Below are 24,277 nucleotides of genomic sequence, written 5' to 3'. Positions count from 1 at the left end.
TTACACAGAGTGATTAAATTATGCACGAGATTCCAATTGTGTGGAAGTTCTTGGAGCCATTTCTTTGAAAAGAGATTGTGACTATTTTACAAGTTGCGAAAAACACCCCCTCCTAAACGTGTTTCTACTACCAGTGATGGTAGTATTCCTATTACATACTATGTAACGGTAAAGACTTGTAACGCTTCTGTAGAAAAAATGCGTACTAATATAGATTAAATACTGTACGTCGTGTTTTTCTGCAAAAAAACAAGGGAAAGATAGTCGGATAATCCACCAATCGGTTAATAGGGTGGCAGATAATCGAGATTCTACTGTATTTATATATTTAAAATTGGAGTTAATTTGTTTTTCTTATAATTATATTTCCTTCCTAAAAAGAATAAAAATGCGATTTTCATTTTTATCATATTCCTCATTGCTATCAGAGAAGAAAAAGTGTTATCAGAGAATATGTGACGGTTTCTTTACTCCCAGCTTTTTCTCGTAGGAAGGTGATTGGATAAGGCAGTTGTATGAGTAATTATTATTTTGTAAGTGGGTACTTACCCTTTTCTCTACTGACCTTCCTTATGGGGAAATTTTATTGGTTGAGTTCAGTTCATTGCTACTCATATTCAGGCGAAGCGGATTGAGATTATGGTGAACCGATTTTGTGATTTGTTACTTAGTCAAATATAAGATTAAGTAAGAAAAGGGTGGAGTTGTGAGCATGAGTAGGCCTACTGACAAATTAATATTCCCTGTAAAATTAAAACAAATATGTTTCATATAAAAAGGTTTCTTTGTATGGGAAGATTTAATGTTTCGTAATTCCAGAAATTTATAGTGAGGGCAGCGACATTAGAGATATTCATGAAATAACTTACAAGTTCCCTTTGGTTGGTAGTACTTTATGAGGGCTAAAATAGTCTAGTAAATGCTTACATATTGACCGTTTAATTCCGTTCTGTTTGTTATTATAAGTTCTGTTAATAAAGATTACTATTAAATCTTAAGCTGAAATTATATTTTGACATTACAAATTCTTTATTGGAATCTAGACGAAAATAGGAGATATTTTAAGGATTTTTAGTCTAAACTGGTTGGCAACACTGAATGGAAAAAAGACAAACATACATTAATTAACTTCTTGCATTAGATGGTCCTATTCAGTAGCAGATAACGATAATAGTGATCAATCGAGATCAAACTTCGTATCGACGTCTGAAAATAGCATAGCATTCCTAGAAGAAGTCGTGAATGATCCTGAAATAATAATTTTCCATATAGAGTGAATTGGAATTTTATATGTTAAATCATACGTAAAAGAAGTAGGCCTAATTGTGCGATATAATATGTTATGAAAGAGTGGCTTAACAAGGGACTGGGGTTGATTCATTCACCTGTTGAATGATGTATGAATTATACCGAAATTACTAGTTATACATTTTTATATTGGGTGTACCGAAAAAATCCTCACAGCAAAGAAAATAATATTAGAATATTAAATATGAAATATTTTTTCTGGCAGATTTTTCCACCAATTTGGCGGAATTTAGAAACTAGTTAGCTGAAATATCATATAGCCTATAACAAAGCTGGTAGTGAACTGTGTTGGCAACATTGCTAGTACATCTTTAAGTGAGGAACATTATAATGCTACAATGAACGCGTATAGAGTAAAAGTTTATCAACTATAGTCTGAAAAAGAAAATGTGACAATTCTTTTCATAATTAAATATTTCAAAATATATCGTATTGTTTTGCGATATCATTGGGTGCTTTAATATCAGTTTAGGTTTCAAGACAGAAGTAGCATCATCATAGAAATACACTAAATAAATTATTACTAAATAATTCAGTCTTTCTTATTCTTGTCTGGAATAAATTATGTCTCTCACAATATTGGATAGACCTTTTGGAGTTACTGAATATATTACTAAAGGTCAATACCATGCAAACATTGTCTTTATAGTCCATATTCCGTGCTGCAATATGTGAATCAACTAAAGCTGAATTGTGGAAAATGGCGCTTCCACTGACAATGAATGTTTATGATGAGGTTGCCGTGGCAACAGTGACTACGTTTTTTTTTTTTCAATTAAATTAGGTTATTATACTAAATACGTCCTGCTATAATAAATGTTTTAAATGTTAGGAAATAAAAAAAAAAGTATTTCATGCAACACACACGCATTAACGTGAAAATTCAGATATTTTCGCACTGTAATAATTATAACTGTGTCACGGGCCGTAGCATCTTAGTCTAAGACATCGTGCCTGGACTTCTGTTACGGAATGCGCACTGGTTCGAGTTCTCGTAGGGAAGGAATTTCCTCATGAAATTTCGGCCAGTGTATGGAACCGGTGCCCACCCAGTATCGTGATGAATTGGGGGAGCTACGAGACTTGGCGAAATCCGGTTTCTAAAATCGGCTTATCACTTTGGCAGCCTAAGAATGAGTTCGAGAGAAACTTTAAAAATAGTTTAACGGATAACACCGAAAACTGGCCAATTGTAAACTTAAAATTAGGCCCAATAAAATGTAAAATTTTAGGTTACAGGGAATGGCCTAAATGTCTGTATTCAGGTGAATTAATTTTCATACTTATCTGTCTTCAATATGTTGTACCTATATTTTCATGTCGTATGCCTACAGCCTCAATAATTTATTTATTTACTTACTTATATTTAATGTGCTGTACAACAGCCAGAGGCCAATTACAGTTCAGCACAAACAATGTAACAAAAACATTAGCAATAATTTACAATAAAAGTACAAAGAAATAATTAAATTAATGGCAATTAATTAAAATGATAATTACAAATGAAATAATGGAATCATAAATTAAGAATGGAATAATAATAATAATAATAATAATAATAATAATAATAATAATAATAATAACCATGGCACGATAGCTCATCAAGTGTCAAAATCAGAAAGTGTTAATCAAGGATGTACCAATGTCTAAATAAACGCTTGGTTGCTACGGGTGACAGATACTTAACAAATGAAGAACGGTTGCGCAATAACAATGGAGTACGCACGCCTTGCAATTTTTACACGTAGCCTGTTTATTTTTCAATTAATGTCTAAGCAATATCAGACAAAGCGTTTCTATTATTACTGAATTGTGAATTTTAATATTCGAGTGCATTAGGTCGCTGTTGCACGCAGTCCGCGGTCACACCGTTAGGCCGGCCGACTCACACACTGCCCTATCGGACGAACTTGATCCAGTTGCAGCATCCACTGAAAGTGATCCAGATCATCACCGCAAGATCAGAGAACACCAAGCAAAGACTCGCAGTATTTCATTGCACGACGCTTTCAGCAGCAGAGGTTATCAAAATTTGTGGGCGAGAAATGGATCACAAATTTTGCCTGGATACTGAATTTTAATTACTATAGTATATTTATTTATTTGATTTATTTATGTATGTATTTATTTACATATTTTTATTTGTTTACTTATTTATTCATACATTCATTCACTCCTTCATTTATTTATTTATTTATTTATGACTGATTATTGATTTAATATTAAAATGTATTTTGTCTGGCAACATGAAATTCATTGGTTTGACAAAACAATTTCCGATTCATAAGATTTTAGGCGTAGGAAATGTATTTCGTGCGAGATCGTGCGTATTTGCTTGGTTTCCGCAAAAACCAATCCGCGGAAAGTCTAAAACTCCACATTCAGTATTCCCAACCTAACACACATAACAATTTCCCTCTTCTTACCGCTTAAGTGACATATTGATTTTACTGCTTTAGGCTTTTAGCATATTATTTTTAGAGACGTTCAATATAGTAATAATTATAAATTGGAAACTTACCACTGCAATTTCACCTAAATTGCACTGTTAATTATTGTTTTTAAATATTTGCAAAAATTAAGTAAATTCTACAACTCCACTAAAGTTACTGCATTCGTGATGCAAGTAACATTAAGGAAGCCGTGAAAAAATCAACAAGATTCCAGACTCATCATAGACTGGGGCAAAAAAAAAAGACAGACGTATATCACGGCCTGCTGGAGTATAGTAAACACAGAAAACATTTTAAAGCAACAATGTTGAAGATAGATATTTTTGTTTTGCAAATTTGCCGTCATTGAACAGAAACCAAGATGGAGATTTCATTGCAACTAATTAGAAATTCCTCTTTCAGGTATGTAATAAACGATCTTCGCACAAAATAATGTACGATACACGAGCGGTATGTTTTCTTTCAATTCTCGGAAATTAAAAAAGCTCAACTACGTTTCGCTTTTTCAAACTTTTCCTCGAACATGAAAACTTCAACATACCGCTCTTGTAACGCATATTACTATTGTTTTATCATATGAAATAATGAATAATGCCTACGAACTTCGAAATAAGAATAGTACTTTAGAATGTATGATGTTTATTTATTATTAAGTTATTTATTACTGTATTATTCATTAATAATAATAGTCTATTATTAACATTATTAAGTTCAAATTTCAAATAACAGTCGCTAGCAACTTCCGTTTCATGAACGTCGGCAGCTTCTACAAAGACAAAAGATGCTGTCAACATAACAGCTAGAATGTAACTGCCAGTTGTACTGAAATTCGAAACAAAGTTGGCAAAAATAAAATTCAACCTGACAACTAGAAAATCACTATTATCCACTAACATAATGTAGTAATAGTACCGCACCGTGGCGTCGTGGTCTAAGACATCCTGTGTAGAACTTGCATTACGGAATGCTCGCTGGTTCGAGTCCTCGTGGGGGAAGAAACTTTCTCATGAAATTTTGGTCAGTGAATGGGATCAGTACCCACCCAGCATCGTGATGCACTTGAGGAGTACTTAGGCAACGAAATCCGGTTAAGAAAGCCAGCTATAACAGCTGGGGGGATCATCGTGCTAACCACATGATGCCTCCATTCTGGTCGTATGATCGTTCACCTCTAAAGCAAGAAGACTTGCGGTCTTACTAATAAAAACTCTATATACAGACGTTTAACTGTCTTATAATTATACAATGAGTAGCTCGTTTATAAGTCGTGTGTAAATTCCCTACTAATAATCACTACATACGTCATGTATAACAATATAACTGTTACACAACTACGTCATAGATTCGTCATTACTTCATTACGAAAGGTAATAGAATATCTGAGGTTCTCTATTGCATCCGGTAGAGCGCTCTAGTGTGGCGTGTTAAGTATCGATAGTACAACTGGCTCTGATCGATTACCACACTACATTTTGGTCAAAGAGTACACGCTACAGCAATATTATTCTAATAATTCTATGATCTTTGGTTTGTTCTTCTGTGGTTACAAGGTAACCATCACCATAAAATGTGTCGATACGAACAGCTGTTAGAGGGGCGGCCATTTTTTCCCTATATACAACGCTTAAACAAGAGGTTTCGTGTAGCCTATATAACTACTGCAAAGCAATTCCCATTGTATAGTTACAGGCTGTTTATACGTCCATAGCTTATTCACGGTTTATTAGTAACGTTTTCTGTCTCAACTCTGCATAAGTCTCGCGTAAAAACTATACACAGTTTATTAGTAAGACCTTTGGACTACAGGCTATATTTCGCTCACACTGCGCTTGACAGTGTTTGAAGCTGCGAACTCCAACAAATAATATAAACCTTTTGCCTCCGTCATTGTCGTCGTCCTCCTCCTCCACCACCTCCTCCTCCTCCTCCTCCTCATCATCATCATATCAGCCAGCGTCGTCTACTGCTTCCGAATTCTCGTTATCACGAAAACTTCTGAAGGGAAGGAAGACGACTCGGCCAACTCTACGGACAAGCCTTTTCCGTTGTCTCAGACGACGAGGAAGAGCAAAGATCGAGCAGACCGCGTGAGAGGAGATCTGTGAGGCACAGAAGCTGCAGGTAAGATTTTACTCCCATATAATAATAATAATAATAATAATAATAATAATAATAATAATAATAATAATAACAATAATAACATAATATCAATAACAATAATAACAATTATATATATATATATATATATATATATATATATATATATATATATATATATATATTCAGGATTCTACAGCTACTGCCGTCTTCCTGTGCCAGTCCTCCAAAGCCTTCTGTCTTGTGCGTCTTCAGTCCTCAACCCCCTCTTGTGCATGACCTCCATTACTTCGTTGTCCCAAGTTCTTTTTGGTCTACCTCTTCCCCTTCTTCCTGGAGGTTTCCACTGGTAAATTTGTTTAGGCCACCTGTCTTCGCCCATTCTCATCAGATGACCAAACCACTTCAAACTCTTATTTCTATTCTATTCAACACTGTCTCTTCAGTATCCATTCTATGCATAATTTCTTCATTTTTAATGTGGTCCAAGCGGGAGACATAATAATAATAATAATAATAATAATAATAATAATAACAATCATAATAAAAATAAAAACAATAATAATAACAATAGTAATATTAATAATAATAATACTTACTTACTGGATTTAAGGAACACGCAGGTTCATTGCCGCCCTCACATAAGCCTGCCATTGGTCCCTATCATGAGCAAGATTAATCCAGTCTCTATCATCATATCCCACCTCCCTCACATCCATTTTAATATTATTTTCCCATCTACGTCTCGGCTTCCCCAAAGGTCTTTTTCCCTCCGGCCTCCCAACTAACACTCTATATGCATTTCTGAATAATAATAATAATAATAATAATAATAATAACAATAATAATAACAATAACAACAACAATAATAATAATCATAATAATAATTTATTTTACTTATTTCGAATATTAATGCTCAAAACAACAGCACAAAGCCAATTACAGTTTAGCAAAAATAAAAAAACAGAACAGAACAAATGATGATGAGAATGAATGACAGAAAATGGCAGTGAGATGAAATACAATCAGTCAACATTAATCATTCACCAAATGCAACAAAATAAATGGCAATATCTAACAAATAATAAAAGATATTAAATAACAAGCAAGGATATATCATGCATAAGTAAAATCAAATCAGATCTTGCAAATTGGAACTTTTAATACACCTGGCTATTGGAGAAAGGGATTTAAATAGTTTAGTGAAGAAAATTCTTTGACCACGAAAACCTTTCACGGGAATTCTAAGATAGGTGTTATGTATAAAAGAATCACAATCAATGACACCATTAATAGCATTATTAAAAGTGTAATCAATATCCTGACGTCTCGAATACAGACTGGTATAGTTAAAATATTTACTAGATAGTTCATAATTTAAAGAAGAGGAATTGGGTACAAATCTGAATGCACAAAGAGATATGAATTTTCTTTGGATATTTTCTAGTTTAGCCGAATCAGTAGAAGTAATAGAGTTCCACGCAACAGATGCATATTCTAATTTAGACCTCACTAAAGCATAATATAATGTAAGTAGTGTATCAGGAGAGGAAAAGGAATAAGTAATAGACCTAATGAGACCAAGCATTCTTAGTGAATGATTAAATAAGCGATCAACATGGTCATGAAAGTACAATTCAGAATCAAGATATATACCGAGATCCTTTATACAGTCCTTCCTGATTATGGCGGCATTCGATAGCGAATAGTTGAACTTCAATGTAGTTGTCTTCCTAGAGAAAGAGATAACGCATGTTTTAGAAATATTAATTTTCATACCGTTATAATCAGACCAACGTTGAATGGCATGTATAGGCCTATCGTTTTGAAGTAAATGACAATCAGCAAGACTATTAATTTTCCTAAATATTTGTAAATCATCGGCAAAGAGAAGATAATGGGAACAGATGGGCTTACAAATGTCATCGATAAAAAGCGAGCATAATAACGGACCTAGGGTGGAGCCCTGTGGAACACCACAAAGAGTAGTGAAAGGATCAGAGAGAGAGTTTCCCAACCGAACACGAGATTGTCTGTTGGTTAAATAGTTTTCAAACCAGCTAAGATAATTAATGGATAGTCCAAACTGATCTAATTTACTTATTAAGATTTGATGGGGAACAACATCAAATGCTTTACTGAAATCAAAATAAATGGCATCAATTTGGCCTTGGGATTCAACTGTAGGCATAATAGGATTGAGATAATTGACCAAATTCGTCGTTGTAGATTTACTTTTAGTAAAGCCATGTTGAGTAGGATTTAATTTAGATTTAACATCAAATGAAACATGTCTATGAATAATTTTTTTTTAATTTTTTGAAAAGTTATTTAGTATTAAAATAGGTCTGTAATTATTAACAGTATGTTTATTACCATTCTTAAATATCGGAATGACAGACGCTTCCTTCCATAAAGAAGAATAAATACCCGTTCCAAGGCTAAGATTAAAAATAAAAGTTAGTAGAGGAATAAGAATTTGAGAACAACCTTTAATAATGAAATTAGGTATGCCATCGGTTCCCATAGATTTATTGGGCTTAAGCCCATCAATTATTTTTGTAAAAGCGAAAATTACCAGAAAAATGTTGGTTACAGATTTATTATTAGACTAATATAGATGAGCTTATTATTATTATTATTATTATTATTATTATTATTATTACATTTATTCGAATTCATGGTTATGAACCATTATAAATCACGAGCACTGCACATACACTTACACTACATAGGACTTAAAATTTCATGTAATGTAGGCCTACTTTGTCTAGATTAATATAATATTTTGCGCTCTTGGATAATCGCTGGCTTTCTTGCATATTTTAGCGAAGTCGCCGATTAATAAGAGCTCTATAATCTCTGAACATTATCATGTTCTTCTTGTTTTACAGGAAGTACTGAAGAAATTTCGTCAACAGTTACCATGGCCACCAACTACATGTATATTATGGTAAGTACATTGGGCTGCAAAAGAAATGGGGATACGAAATTATATCGTTTTCCGAGAACTTTAGCAAATATTACGAGGTGGAAAACTATTTTCCTGAGAGTAGTTTTTTTTAAAGAAACGTGTAAATACGACTTCTATAACATGTTCACGTTATTATTTAATATGGATTGATTTTAAATTATTCCTATACTTTTATTGTACAACATTAATAAGAATACTACACGAAAATAGTGAAACTGCAGTTTATATGGTATTCCACAGCCTTCCTTATTAATTGTCCATGGTTGCTGTCATTGTTACAGTCGATATATATGCGGCCAGTTACGTTTCATATTGTATTAACAAAAAAAATGTATAAATTTTACTACAAATATAATCATATAATTTTATTATAAATATAGATACAGAACTGAAAATTTAATCTGATAGAAACACTTAACTACACATTTCTCCTTTGCGTGGAATAAAAACTCTTTAGAAAATTCAGGTCAGTTCAGATGTGTTTGTATAATTATTTTATATGCAAAGCCTTCTGTGTATCTCTATTTCTTTTGTTTCCTAAGCGAAATCCTCGTAACACGATAATATTTCAAATCGATAGCGACTTCGATTCGGCATTTCTTTTGCAGTCCAGTATACTCCAACATTATCCTAATATATTTATTTGTTTATTCATTTACCAGAGCTTCCTCAAATCAGAGTTGAGAAACTGAATGGTCTATTTTTGATTGGCAGGAGCCAGTTTTCATGACTTCCATTAATTTATTAATAAGTGAATGTAATCACATTAAATAATACTAATAAATGGACTGATGAATCCTTTTTTTTTCTAACAAAATTACGTCTATTCTGTATAAAAACATTAAATATTTATCTGATTGCATCACCAATTAAATTATGTAGTGATTTGATAGCAGTGAATGAGTAGGAAATGGAAAAACAAATCAGGTAATATTTATTAAAGTTTTTGTGTTAATTTAGGAATTTAGTGGTTTTAGCACCCTCACAGCTAAAACAAATAACCTCCTTTTACATTCTAATATGTTAATTAGGCACCTTTTGCACATTCTTTATAGACAGTTTTCAAGAATGAAGTTGACAGTACTGGAGGACATTCGCAGACTTCTAAAGGCGGCTTTGTTAACCAATTAAAACCTATTAATTAAACCACTTCCTCCAGTTATGTTTGCTGTGAAATAACATTTTACAACAACACAAAATTCAAATTTCTCTTTACAAATTTCCTGTAAATTTCGTCGTGCGAATTATAAAATCCGTCAAATATATATTTTTTATTCATTTCCTCGCTAGTTTGTTTCCGCGACTTCATGACTAATGTCTTCAAAAATACACCAGCTATTGCGTAATACGGAAACAGCGCCGGAACCCGTCAACAGCTGTAATATACACAACTCCTCCACTCCCCATTGCTCAAGTTCGCTCTGGAAATAGATTTTTCCATATATGCCACTTCATTGACTTTCCAGCTGAAGATCGAGTTCATATCTCGACGGTTTGAAAGGAACTTCGTACAGAGACAGTGTTTGGACGCGATTTATCTAGCAAGTCCTGTTTCCCCTGCCACATTCTTCACCATGATCGCGTCTTTCCAGACAGCGACATTTACCCTCATCATCTGGCACATAGTAGGAGAGAAGTGGATACAGTGAGACAGGGAGAACAGTGAGACATTTTTTATTAGATGGTACATTTTGATGTTGAAATGTTTGTAACAGTGGAGTTGTATGTTGCATGAGTAAAGTAACAGTATTTTCATACTCGATTTGATTCTATGGTCTGTCCAAAACAACTTCCGACCTGACAAATGGCGCCTTTAGCATGTTACCATGGCAACCATTCAAATCAACCAATCACAAGAGACGCGTAACCATTGTAACGGGACGGTGTTGCCTTGTCTATGTTTACAAGTTGCACGTGAATACCAGGGCCTAGTGGTGAATACAGACTGAGTTGGCTGGTTAACGCGTGCTTTGTGTGAATTAAAAATATTTAGTTGTATTATTGTTTTAGTGTATCGATAATTATTGTGTTTAAATTATATTACACTATTATCTTCGTTGTCATTGGTGGAGTGTGTGTTTTCTAGTTTCTGCGAGAGTTTTCAAATAGATGATTTGTGCAATGTCTGAAGGAAGGAAAGGCAGGCGGAGAATAAAGAATTGGACAAGGTGTCCCGTTAAACAGTCAAGCCCGAGAGATGGTGTGTTATGTAAGAGAGTATTTTGACAGGAGAAAAGATAATGGCGGGCCTCTTTTACCTTTGGCGCAAGTCGTAATGAGAACTGTTGCTTGTGTTAAAATTAATAAGAGCACTGCTACCAATATTTGAAAAGAAAAAGACCGTGCAGATTTTTAATTATACATATTTTTACAGTTTACAATTTTTTCAACGCCTTTCTAACAATATTACATTGAAGAATACCGATACTCATAAAAGTAGAGGCTTCGTATTAAATTAAAACTGTTTTTACAGTTTACAGTCCTTTCGACGCTTTTCTAACGGTATTTACATTGAAGAATACCGGTACTACTACTACTACTAATTATTATCATTATTATTATTATTATTATTATTATTATATTATAGGCTAATGAAAGTAATAATGTACACAAATTTTAATGCCTAGTGTTCAACAAATTGGTTAGAAATGTGTGTTCATGTCAGCCGTTCATTACTGCACTCTATCGGCAGCGCGCTCGCTTACACGAAAGATGGGCAATATGACAACATTGCTCCCCCTTCTCTATAAGCTGTCAAGTCGGAAGTAGTTTTGGTCAAGGTATAGTTATAAAGGTGAGTGATGAAAAAATAATTCGTAATTTTTCACTCTAGAAGTAAAACTTTGTCTTGTGTTTAATGAAGGTTATTTTGGATATACAAATGAAATAGAAATATGAATGTTTTGTTACCTAATACTATGGTATTTGACGTTTTGTTTGGCAAAGTTTCCTCTTTCTTGTTTTGATTTTGAAGTGATGGCGCCATTTTTAAACGAACTATGCGTAAAGGGAACAGTGAGACATGCCATTGAAGGGTACACTGAGACGTCTCACTGTTCCCTTGTACCAATGATTTGCAAAAATAAACTGTAATTGGAGGGCCAAATGCAAGAAATGCCTAAGTCCACTTTTCAGTTTTGTGGCAAATGAGCTTTGAATATTTTAAATGTTTGCACAGTTAACATTTTTCTTTCAAGTAAATTGAGTTTGGTTTCATGAAATACTATCCGACCAATGGTTTTGCTTGAGAAAAGTTTTTTTTCAAAATAATATAATTTCCACTAAGATATTAAGGCTTAAAGAAATGGACTTAGGCATTTTTATCCACAAATAATGTTACATGAATTTTTTAGACCTTTTACATAATGTGTTTTTGTGTTATTTCACTTATACTTAGTTTATTATTGTAAATTACATATTTTTGCAACATAACTAGATTTTAACTGTAACTCTAAGAGGCTATTTTGTTCAGTTTAATGTTTTGAATTTGTTATACTCAGTATTTTTATTTTTTCTTAAATGCGGTATATTTTTGTTATGCTATAACTCATATATTGGCATAAATTACATATTTTAAGTTGCATCAACCTGCTCTTTTTCTAACTACAAAGATAATTTGATATATTTTTTTTAAATATTTGATGTTTCGTTATCATGAACTCACCACAATCATTTTACCCTGTTATATATAAAGTTTGTTTCAGTGCTGTAAACTTTTAACACACACTAGATTAAATATATCCACATTTTTAATGCACTCTCACCATAATAATTTTTCCCTTTTACATATTACATATTTCAATATTTTGAACCAAAAAGACTACAGTACATTAGACCTAGGCTACATCCTCTTTTCTCATTCCATATCATCTTGAATTTCCTCGGCTGTTTTTCCTGTGTTTGCATTATAATTTTGTAGAAATTTTGTTGTTCATATTTTGGCACATTTTGTAGAGGTGCAATATATCATCTACTTTTCTCGAATTTATTCAAATGTATTGCCCATATGTAAGGAGAAGGTGTTTCCTTTTCGGTGTCTTCCTACTCTGTACAAAACAACTTTGTACAAGGGCCCACTCATGGTTTCCCCTGCTTCGGGTCCATTTCCTTTGGAAAAGTGCACTTTTCTCCATTTGGATATTCCTGGAAAAGAAGTTTTCATTCCGTCTCGAAATAGCTTTTATAATCAAGTACCTTTACAACTCGTTCATCAGCGGCGTTTCCATCTGCCCAGAGACTGTGTTCCACGAAAACAACTTCAAATTGATTTTTTTGTTCTGCATTTGTTCACCTTATTTATATATAGTAGTCAGGACTGTGCACTTTGTCACTTTTTCTCCTACAGCGCTCAAATGAATGCAAAATCACGATTGATGGGCATCATTGTGTGTCCAGAAATTGGATAAGATACTAAAATATCCTCGAAGATCCCCTTAACAGTGAGATTATCAAGATACGAAAAGATTGCGATTTTTAATTTGGCTATAGCAGTTGTCCACGAATAGTTTCAGCATTTTAAAATATTTTTTGTTGTGGTTGAGATAGTCATCAAGGCATGAAATAACTTCATTTGGACCTTTGTGAGCGAAGTGTTCCGAATATAAATACATATACGAAGTACCATTTTATCTATTGTGAATACCCAAATTATGTATCCATAATATTGTCGCCTGTAATATTCATCTTGGATATTAGTTACAGGAAGTGGAAGATACTTTTTGGTAATCCATGTATAGAGGTAAGCCCTTTGGATTATTTTTACTGTCTTTAGTATTTTCAAGAAACCCTCAGCTTGTCTGTGATGCAGATCTTGCTTTTGTTTGTTTATATTCAGAACATATTGACTTTTCTCAATTGCAGCAGCTCATGTATCAACTCCAAATTTCGTATAATCATTGAATATATCTTTTCTAGGAAGACCAAATGAAATATTATTAAAACCCTCGTTAAAAAATTTCCTGAAATATCATAAGATATAGGATATTTCGCTCCTAAAGTTTGGGAATATTTCCTATGAAGTTCAACTAAGTTAAGGTCTGAACTTAGATATTTAAGATGTTTGTTCTCAGATCGGCTATAATGAGATTCCCTAGCTGGAAGATTGTGGTGTTCTGAGGTGTTCGATTCACATGATTATCGTGCTTCCATCTACAATATAGGGTTTCTTTTTCCGGGTACTGAACTTTAGCCCTTAATCTTTGTCATTCTGTACCGTTTATAGCTAGGAATGCCTTCTGACACATAATTAACTCTGTATAATCTCGAACTATTATTGTATACTTGAAAACACGTCTGTCATTTCTGTCATCTAGATCTGTATTCCTTTTCCTGTGCTTAACGTTTACATTACGAGTAAGTTATGCTCCTGCAAATGTATATTTTGTTTATCGTGGGAATATAGATTGTTGAATTGTCAAATATACTTTTCTGCTTTTCAGGACTGAGCTCTGCTTGACAGTTCATCTACATTTTGGTATTTCACGTTGATATCTAAATTTTTCACTTACAAGATATTTCTTCTTTTTATTCCGTATCCATTCTCCCTGATTATGATTCCTCTTCTTGCCACTTGACTTCAGCATTTCTTCCGGCAGTTGATATTCGCTCTCTGAAGATGATATCTCATCATTTGTTAGGTTGATCTCAAATATTTAGATATCGTACACTATTATGTACATTTACTTTAACAAGGTACTTTGAATTTTTTAAATACACTGAGAACAATCATCTTTAACAAACTATTACAATAATGTTCTATAGTAATTAACGATAAATTTTGAAAGTCATATTACATGTTCCACAAACACTGAATTAGTTAAAGAAATGAAAAAATCAAATATTTAAACTGAACACTTAAAGCAGCTACAGAGGAATTAAGCTATTGAAAAAAATAATGAAACTTTGGACTTAGGCATTTCTTGTTCCTGAAAAGGACTTAGGCATTTTTTGAACAGAAATACCTGCCTTTCACAAACATAAGCACTGTGTGTATATGGAGAATGGTACTAGTTGGAACAAAACTGAGAGCATATTCAAAAAGATCGTGTAAATTTCACTTAAGGGGTGTTAAAACCCCAAAAATGGAAAAAGTGGACTTAGGCATTTTTTGCACTGGACCCTTCAATTATATTACATTTACCGGTAACTAACATTAAAAATGAACATACTAAGTGACCAATTTAGGAACTATAGCTTAAAATAATGGACACATTACATTTTAATGGTTTCTTAAATAAAAAATTATTCACAAAATTAAAAAAAATATTAAAAATAATAAAGAATTAAATTAAATTCTTATAATTATAAGCTTTGTTGTCACCAAAAATTCATTTTATTTTTTCGCAATAGTTTCAAAAGCCATGGAAAATTCACTTTTCCAAATGTTCCACATGTTTCAATGGTTTCGAAGTCAGACATCAAAATGATTCTAAATAAGTCTACAGAACATGGCAAGATAAAGACACACCAAGCTTTCTTTTCTTTTGAAATAAATGTAAATCATTTCAATGTCCGTTAATAGACACTGTGGGGTCTCACTGTACCCTCCTGAATGGGAACAGTGAGACATTTGCATTTTTTTTTTGACAAACACGCATTGTATATTATGTCCTTTATCTATTAACATTTCTGTTTATGTATTATTGTACTCCACGTTTTAATGTATAATTCTTTTGCACTTGATTTTAAAAATACTTCAAATTTCACTTGCACACATATGTCTTAATATTTTGTCTCACTGTACCCACTACTCCCCTACCGAGCCTCACTAACTACTTCAGACACAAAAGGACAGGGATAAAGAGAAGGGGGCACGTAGTGAGAAAATAGCAAACAGAAACTAGAAAGAATGGTAGCACTTCTGGCTATGAATACAACGGACTTGGGTTCAATTCCCGGCATGGAAAACGAGATTCATGTTAATGCTCCCTCATGTGGGCCATTTACATTAAATTCTTTGGTCGGTGTTGGACCCCGGATTCATTTCACCGGCATTATCACCTTCATCTCATTCAGACGCTAAATAACATGAGATGTTGATAAAGCGTCGTAAAATAACCTAATAAAATAAAAATAAAAAATAAGTTCTTTGACAGTGATTATGAAAGTACGTCCCTTCTTTGTCTTTGCGGCTGGAATTCTGGTTACGATAGCGGCTTCCGGTTCATAAATTTCAGGAACCTCTCCATTCCGTATCGTAAGAAGTGGCTATTGTCCGTTTCGGTTCGTTTTAATTTGGTATTAATGATTTGAATTGAACTAATGTGTGAATAAATTGTTAAAATAATGTCAAGGGCATTGCCGGTACTGTTTTATCATATTATAACATTCGTACAAGTTCTCGCTAGTTTATAGTACTTTTACGACATGCCTTTGATACGTTTGTTTATTATACATGGAGTATCGTTGAGGTTATGAAGAACAGCGCGGCGTTAATGAAATTAAAAAGGAACCGGAACTCAGCAACAATGTATCACTGCATATCGAGCTAATGTGCGAATCCCATAGTCCACCGCTAGGCAGCGAGTCGAATTTCTTATTGTTGGAACTGCGATTTGAGTAAGAGATATTCATTTCAAAGACTTTGCGAAACAAAGCTTCCAGTCATAAGTCTAGGGCCGGATATTATTTGAATCGTGAGTAAAATAAACCTCACAAGAAACATTTCTTCTCAAATTCAGTTTTTCATATGGTTGTAATATTCACACACAGGCCTTCCAAGCGGGTGCAGAAATCCCACACGGCCAGTGCTCAGTGTACATTTCACAGCGGGAATAAGTTGCACTGAATTGCAGGAAATTGCAAGAGCACCACAAATACAGGGCATGTGAATTTTTTTAGAAACTAAAATAGTTTCAGGTTGCTTTTCTTTGTTCTTTTTTTTTTACAGTTTGAGAAGACATAAAATAAAATGACTATAAAATTTATAATCTGGGTGCTGTAGAATTCATTTGTCTCAATGTGATAATGAAGCATGGGAGTTTTGTATCATCATTGTTACCGCATAAGAAACAAAAGAAGATACTCAGCAACGACCGAATAAACAAAAGGACGTTTACTGCACAACAACGAGCGAAATGTGTCTTGTGGTTTGCTAAATTTGAAAGTGTAACGTCTGTTCAACGAGAGTCTGGTGTTCGGACTGCTCCGAGTTACAAGTCGATAACGTTACGGTTTCGCACGATTAAAGAATCTGGGCCGTTTATCTTCGCAGAGGAAACAGTTCGATCAGGACCATACCTGGACATGTTGAAAAGAGTTTTCCAACCACAACTGCAACAGGAAAACAACATGGGTATCGTGTTCCAACATTGGGCAACCACCTCATTGGGCAACAGACGTATGTGATTATCTGGATGACATATTTGATGTGGTCGAGGAGGGTCAATTATGTGGCCTCCACATTCCCTAGACATGATACCTACTACCCGATTTCTTTCTGTAGGGTTTCGTGAAGACTGATATGTATGCACAGCGACCCAGTGATATTTATGACCTCAGAGCAAAGATTTTCTCAGCTTTTGAGAAAGTTACCCCTGAGATGTTAGACCACACATGGGAGGAATTAGCCTCAAGATATGAACTGTGACGTGTTCGCAATGGTGGGCACGTTGAGGTCTAATTTGGACAAAAATGTAATGTACAAATTATTTAACAATAAATAGCAACAGTTCTCATTTTATCACGTTTTTAATTTGTCTTCCCAAACAGATTACTCTGCATAGGATTGAAGGAACTTGAAGAATTAAATATGCTAATTACAATATGTTGCATTTTTGCATATTTGTGTATTTTTATCAATTTCTTAGCTTAAATATACACTTAAAGTTCTTTATAATATATAAACATGTTTTGTCCGTCTTTATTTCCCCAAAAAATGTTTTAAAGAAATAAAATGATTGTTATTATAGTCCCGTCGCTCTAATTTCCGGCAGCCAATCGCGTTGCAGGTCGGCTACATTTAAACGTGTGCGTCTTGTGATTCGCTGATGATGACGTTATTCATTTTTTAAGACTCAATAAATACTTAATAATAATCGCCCGCCATTTTCGTTGGCGTTCGCAGAAAGCACACGAGGACGTTATTTGCCGCTCAATTATTTGCTGAATTACAGTGCGTTTGATTTATTATCATAGGAGCTACGACATGATAATGTTTAACGGTGTGGCAAATATGGTAGCTCGGCAACGAAAGAACAAAAATGGCGAAAGAAGATAGTACCTATCTAGACTTTATAGAGTCTTCACTTCCTAAGACGTAAGCAAATAGGAGGAGCCACGCCGGGAATAACAGCGTCGCGACTATAGTCGTGAATTGTAGAAACTCCACATGTCCAGGAAATTGAGAATTTTTCCCCCAGAAATACTAAAAAAGAAAATTAAAGTTTACGTAGGCCTATGCCAAACACTAGAACTTATTACAATGCTTTAATAAAAACAAACATTCGCTTCAAAATAACAAAGCACAAGAGATTTATTATTTTCAAAATAAAATAATAAGTATTTTGTGCTTCCTGAAAAATTTACTCAAACGGACATGTGGGGCTTCTGCAATTCAAGATTAATTTCGTTTCGCCAGCAATAATATACGCGTAGAAGAAGAAAAAAAAATATATAGTAACTTTTTAATTCAAACAATAATGTAACTTTATTGTTTCAACAATAATCATTTTCTATAATTTACTTTAAACGCTACCGTCAACAATGGGGTTTCCACTCCACACAGCAACTCAGTATTCGTTATTGCACTCCACAGACGACAAAGACAATTCACTTGGATTATTGAAAACAACAATGTACTGCTAATCTCAACTAATATTCACAAAGCACTATTTACAAAACAAAACTGTCAGTTCTCAGTTCACAGTTCGTTGCCTTGGCTAGTTCCTCTAGCTCATTCACTCAAGTTCACAGTATATCGAACCCAAGCCTTCTAGAGACAGTCCACTGCACTCGAACTCAGGCCTTCAGAGGACAGTCCACTGCACTCGAACTCAAGTCTCCCAACTGCGTTGCTCCCGCCTGGACCCTCGCACAGTCGCGGACAAACACTCAAGTCGAACTCCGGTCTCGAAGCTGGCTTCACTGCTTGCTGACAACTCTCGTCTCCTCGCGTCCTGTATTTATTACTAAACCATAGTTTCGAGAAATCACGATTTCGCGATCAATCTACAGATGCCGAGAAGATGGCGCCAATCTAGACTTCTCTGGATTTCTCCCCTCTCCCTTCGTCACAGCACATGCCATAGGAAGTAGATGCGTGCGCAACTTCATTTGCCGTGTCGCCCGATCCTTCCACGCGCGCCCTGCCCTCTGTGGGACGCGTGATCTAGTCTCGACGGGGCTGTCTCTATATATATATATATATATATATATATATATATATATATGCATTTTAGTTAATGTATTTTTTCTCCCAAAAAAAGTGACCAATGTTCGTCATTTCCGACCATGTAAATATAATAAAGGAATGAAAATTTCTGAAGACCTAAATTTGAAAGTTTTATATTAATTGATATGTATATAAATATTTAATGGTAATACTAGACGTCATCTCATTGGCCATTAATTACGTCATTGTCATCAACAGCACTGTGTCCACGAAAAAACAGAGTTCTTCGTGAAAACATGCATTTCGAGCGCTGATCCAAAATATATGAGGAATCATCTGTTTCAGATCCTGATCACAACTACGATCCTATCAACAGCTTCCCTGTACGAGTATCCCAAGGGCTGCCAATGCTTCCGGTACAGTCTGAGGTGCGACTCGGCCAACCTTCACAAAAAGCCACGAGTTTTGGCATCGGCCACGGAGAGGCTGGAAGTCAAGAATGACAACTTCACAGTCCTGACGGCCGAACTCTTCTCCCGTGAGCTGCAGGTCCTCATCATGGAATACACCAACACAAGAAAGATTGACAAGAACGCCTTCCGAGGGATGGAACGGCTGAGAACCCTTAAAATAATCCGAGGGTCCATCGAGACCATTGAGCCCGGCACTTTTCAGGGACTGCATCTCTTGTCGGAGTTGAGTCTGTACAAAAACAAACTGCGGACATTGCTCCCTGGCACACTGCAGGGACTCACCGTGTTGAGGAACTTCAATGTGAGACACAACAACCTTAAGAGACTAGAACATGACTTGTTTCGAGGTTTGAACTGCACAGCAGCTGTAAGACATGATCTGAAGGTACACAGTACTCTATCATTCACAGGAAACAAAATTTACACCATTAATTCAAACATTTTTATTAATGCTTGTGTATTCACAGAACTAATACTCACAGACAACAAACTGCATCTCATACGAACTAGAATGTTTCTCGGTCTGACACAACTCAAGTCTCTGAATTTACGGTACAATAACATTCAAAGCATAGAGGAAGATGCATTCTTTAGCTTGAACAATTTGAAATTTCTGAATCTCGAAATGAACAGTGTCCACGAGCTGAATTCTGGTGCGTTCAATGGCCTCACTTCTCTGATTTCTCTGAATCTCCAGCTTGTCCGTATCGAGAAGTTCAACATCCAAGTATTTGAGATGTTTAAATCACTCTCTACTCTAACGATGCGTCACAATCGAATCACGTATCTTCTATCTCGCAGCTTCAAAACATTACAGAAACTGACTGTGCTATCATTTTCTGAAAACCGCATTGCTACTGTCCACCCAGGAGCATTTGAAGGACTTGAGCGACTTATTGATTTAAATCTAGAGTACAACCTTATTAAAAACCTTACCAGGGAAACATTCTCTGGGCTTGTGAAACTCAAAACACTGAATCTGCAACACAATCAGATTGAATTCATCACGCAAGATGTTTTCAAACCTCTCAAATTTTTAACAAAAGTTTTATTAAAAGCAAATATGCTCACATATTTGGATGGCAGAATGTTCCACGAACAAGCGAAGCTGGATATCTTAGACTTGGCAGAAAACATTTTCATATCACGCTCTGGATTGCTGCAAGGAGTTTACACCAAATTACTGGATTTGAGTATTAGTAACTTTTCTGCTCCAGCTCATGACAAGTTTGCCTTGCAAGAAATACTGCAGGGCGTGAAGGGTCTGCAGCAGTTACATCTAAGGGGAATCAATACTTCTCTGCACTCGGGGCAATTTTGGGGTTTCAAGTTCAGAATACTACACTTATTCAAAAACAACATATCAGCAATTCAGGCCGACGCATTCAAGGATATTTCTGGTCTAAAGACATTGACTTTATACCGCAATAACATAAACAGCATTGATCCGCGTGCATTCAGTAATCTTACTCATCTCGAAACACTTCAATTAGACAGAAACAACTTAGCACTTTTACATCGCGGAATGTTTGCAGAGCTAAATCAGCTAAGGATGCTCAACCTTAAAAACAACAAGATAACATTCATTGACGAGGGAGTTTTCTCAGCTGTCTGTGAGGATCAAATCATAGACAAATGTAAATATGCTACATCTTTGGAACACAATCTCAAACCACCGTACAAGAACATACGCGTAACTTGTAACATTTCTACTGCGCTATTGGAATTAAGAATTCTTAAACTATCTTCAAACCGAATATCATACATTCATCCGTCAGCATTCATTCACAACTTTAAATTGAAGAAGCTTTCACTTTCTAGCAACAAACTTCTGACTCTGGAAACAAATTTTCTGTATCTTCCATCACTTGAGTATTTGTCGCTTGCTTTTTGTAACATCAGTGAAATACATCAACATGCATTCAGATGCATCGCCAAAGTGTCAACTTTTGACATCCATGGTAACAAGATAAACTTTTTGTACTTGGAGTTGTTGGAACATCTTAAATACTTAAAAAAACTGTCAATTAAAAGCAACCCCTTACTTTGTGATTGCAAGATGCAAGAACTGTGGAACTGGATTCAGACGTATCAAGTCTCTTACGATGAGAGGGTGTGGTGTGACAACAAAATACACCCTGATAAAGTAATTCATTTTCTGAATTGTAACAGCAGTCAGATGATGTACGAAGACAGATTCGTTCACGAGTTTAAAGTCCCCTCCATCGAATCTCATGAAGATGTCTTCTTCAAGTACGGGGACACTAACAGGAACGCATTCTTCTTCAAGCAATACATCGAGCCTCCCATCATCTGGTTCATATTCACTGCGGGAGTGTTGGGAAACTTCCTGCTATTCTTTGCTCTCTATAAGAGCAATGAAATCTGTAAAGGTCATAATGTTTATATACTAAACTTGGCACTTGGCGACATCTTGTCGCTTGTTGTCAACATTCCTCTGAGTTACTTGGACAGCCGTCACATCTCCTGGGACCTGGGTGCGTCTCTCTGCAACATCTTCATGGGCGTCAGAGACATCTCTGTGGGAGTCAACATATTTTCGGTCGTGATGCTCAGTGCCCACAGGTACAGACTCATAGTCAAGTCCTTCAGCAGGAGGACGACCGTGTGCGGTCTGTCAGAGCAGAACACAAAGTTCTTGTCAGTGCTGGTGGTTTGGGCAGTGGCGATAGGCCTCGCTTTCCCCGCTTTTGTGACGGCCAAAGTGGACTACACGTGTCAGTACACGTACCCCGACGTGGACTACATCCAGAGGACGTGGATCATCCAGCTGCTTGTGTACTGCATCATCCCCGTCTGCCTCATCGGCTTCTTGTCTGCGAGGACAGCTCTGTTCCTCAAGAAAAGTGTGCAGTCGATCCCGGGTGAGCAGCGTCTGGACAGGCAGGTCACTTCCCGCAGCAGGCTTGCCAACACAGTGATCGTCCTGACGGTGATCGTGTGCCTCAGCTATGTGCCGAATTACCTGCTGAGGGTGCTCGTAGTGTGGTCCGTGATCGAGCCTCAGTCAGAGCCCGTGTTCTACACCTGCTTCCTGTCGTACTGCCTCTTCTTCTCCATATCCTGCTTCAACCCTCTCGCCTTCCTGTACCTGGGTCCTCGGTTCAGAGAAAGCTTCAACTTGTGCCTCAGGCCGTGCAGGACTCGTGAAGCGCAGACTTGTGAAGGTGAAGTAGCGATGTCTGTGCATCCCAGTGGGAGGCCACAATTGGGGAACAGGCTCAGCAAGGAACCTGAGAAGGCTTTTGCCTCTTGTTCGAGATCGCTGTCGCCACAAGAGCATCAGTGTTAGTGTTGAGAGTGGAATGTAAATTTGTAATTTAATTTAATTTACATTGTATATGACAAGCAACGCTGAAATATTTGAAGCAATATTGAAATGATAATAAAGGAATAATATTATACAAAAACTATTAAGTGCATTAGACATACAGGAGATATTGTAACATGTGCTGAAAATTTTTTCTAGTTTCAGTGTAGCTGTTTTTAGTTGAAACATGGACCTTAGAAAGAGACAGTATTACTCCTTGACCGCGTAATCTAAGGCAAAAGAAAGTTTATACTTTTAAAACCAATGTTTTGAGTAAAAAAGAGATATTTACCGTACAGGTAATTTTTTGTCGTTTCTGGGAATCTGTCAAAACCCTAAGATATGAAGGCGTGAGAATAGGGTAGTCGAAAGCCACACTTTTAACAAAAGTGGTTTTTGTGCGAATTCATTTCTTACACATATAAAGAAAGCTGCTAGTAAAATATTATAAAAATGACTTAACAAATTACGTACGTATATGCTAAAAAAAAAAAAAATACTGCACCTGGTAGCATTGGACTCTAAACCTTCAATACGCTCTCCTGTAAAATCTTGTCTATGTGGCTTAAGACTGTATCATTCTCACCTCTTCATAATTAGATCATTTTTGAGCAATCAGATTTATACATTATATTATATTATGTTATATTATATTACATAATAATTAATATATTATGTTGCACTGTAGTATACTACATTACATTCGACTATGCTTGAACGAGTAATTTTGAACAAATATATACGTATGCTTCCTTATTAGTTTTATTAGTAAGTTATTATTCTTACCCGTACATTTATGCTATGCGATAATAGGATTACATGTCTGCGTACTGTAAATTTATTTTAGTTGGTTATTTAACGACGCTGTATATACTACTAGGTTATTTAGCGACGATGAGATTGGTGATAGCGAGATGGTATTTGGCGAGATGAGGCCGAGGATTCGCCAATACATTACCTGGCATTCACTTTACGGTTGGGGAAAACCTCGTAAAAAACCAACCAGGTAATAAGCCCAAGCGGGGATCGAACCCGCAACTTCAGATCGGCAGGCAAGCGCCTTAACCGACTGCGTACTGTAAATGCAAGTGCAGATGCTTCATCGGAAGTTTTGTCGGAGTGGTCAGGTATTCTCAGCCAGCTGGTTGATGTTGTGAATATTCTGTACGCCCTCTCTTGGTGATGTGGGTCAGCTTTTATGAGTTTTTAATTTTATTACTCTACACATTTCTGCAACAGCATGTCGCATAGCAGTTTCTCTTTATATATTTATTTTATTTTTATTTTATTGGGTTATTTTACGACGCTTTA

At 35.5% G+C, this 24,277-nt stretch overlaps 1 protein-coding gene across 1 annotated transcript in view; it reads left to right on the top strand.

The window, feature by feature from the left end:
• Window positions 1-5,770: 5,770 nt before the first annotated feature.
• Window positions 5,771-24,277, top strand: part of LOC138695373 (uncharacterized) — a 36,252-nt gene continuing 17,745 nt past the window's right edge. The window contains exons 1-3 of the mRNA XM_069819791.1: window positions 5,771-5,882; window positions 8,753-8,811; window positions 19,508-22,947. Coding sequence (XP_069675892.1) covers window positions 8,785-8,811; window positions 19,508-22,947 — 3,467 coding nt within the window. The 5' untranslated portion in view covers window positions 5,771-5,882; window positions 8,753-8,784. The remainder of the gene's footprint in view (window positions 5,883-8,752; window positions 8,812-19,507; window positions 22,948-24,277) is intronic.

Source organism: Periplaneta americana, chromosome 2 (genome assembly GCF_040183065.1).
Source record: "Periplaneta americana isolate PAMFEO1 chromosome 2, P.americana_PAMFEO1_priV1, whole genome shotgun sequence".
NCBI lineage: Eukaryota > Metazoa > Arthropoda > Insecta > Blattodea > Blattidae > Periplaneta > Periplaneta americana.
The sequence above is the reverse complement of the archived record's forward strand: the minus strand, read 5'-3'. Positions and strand labels throughout refer to the sequence as shown.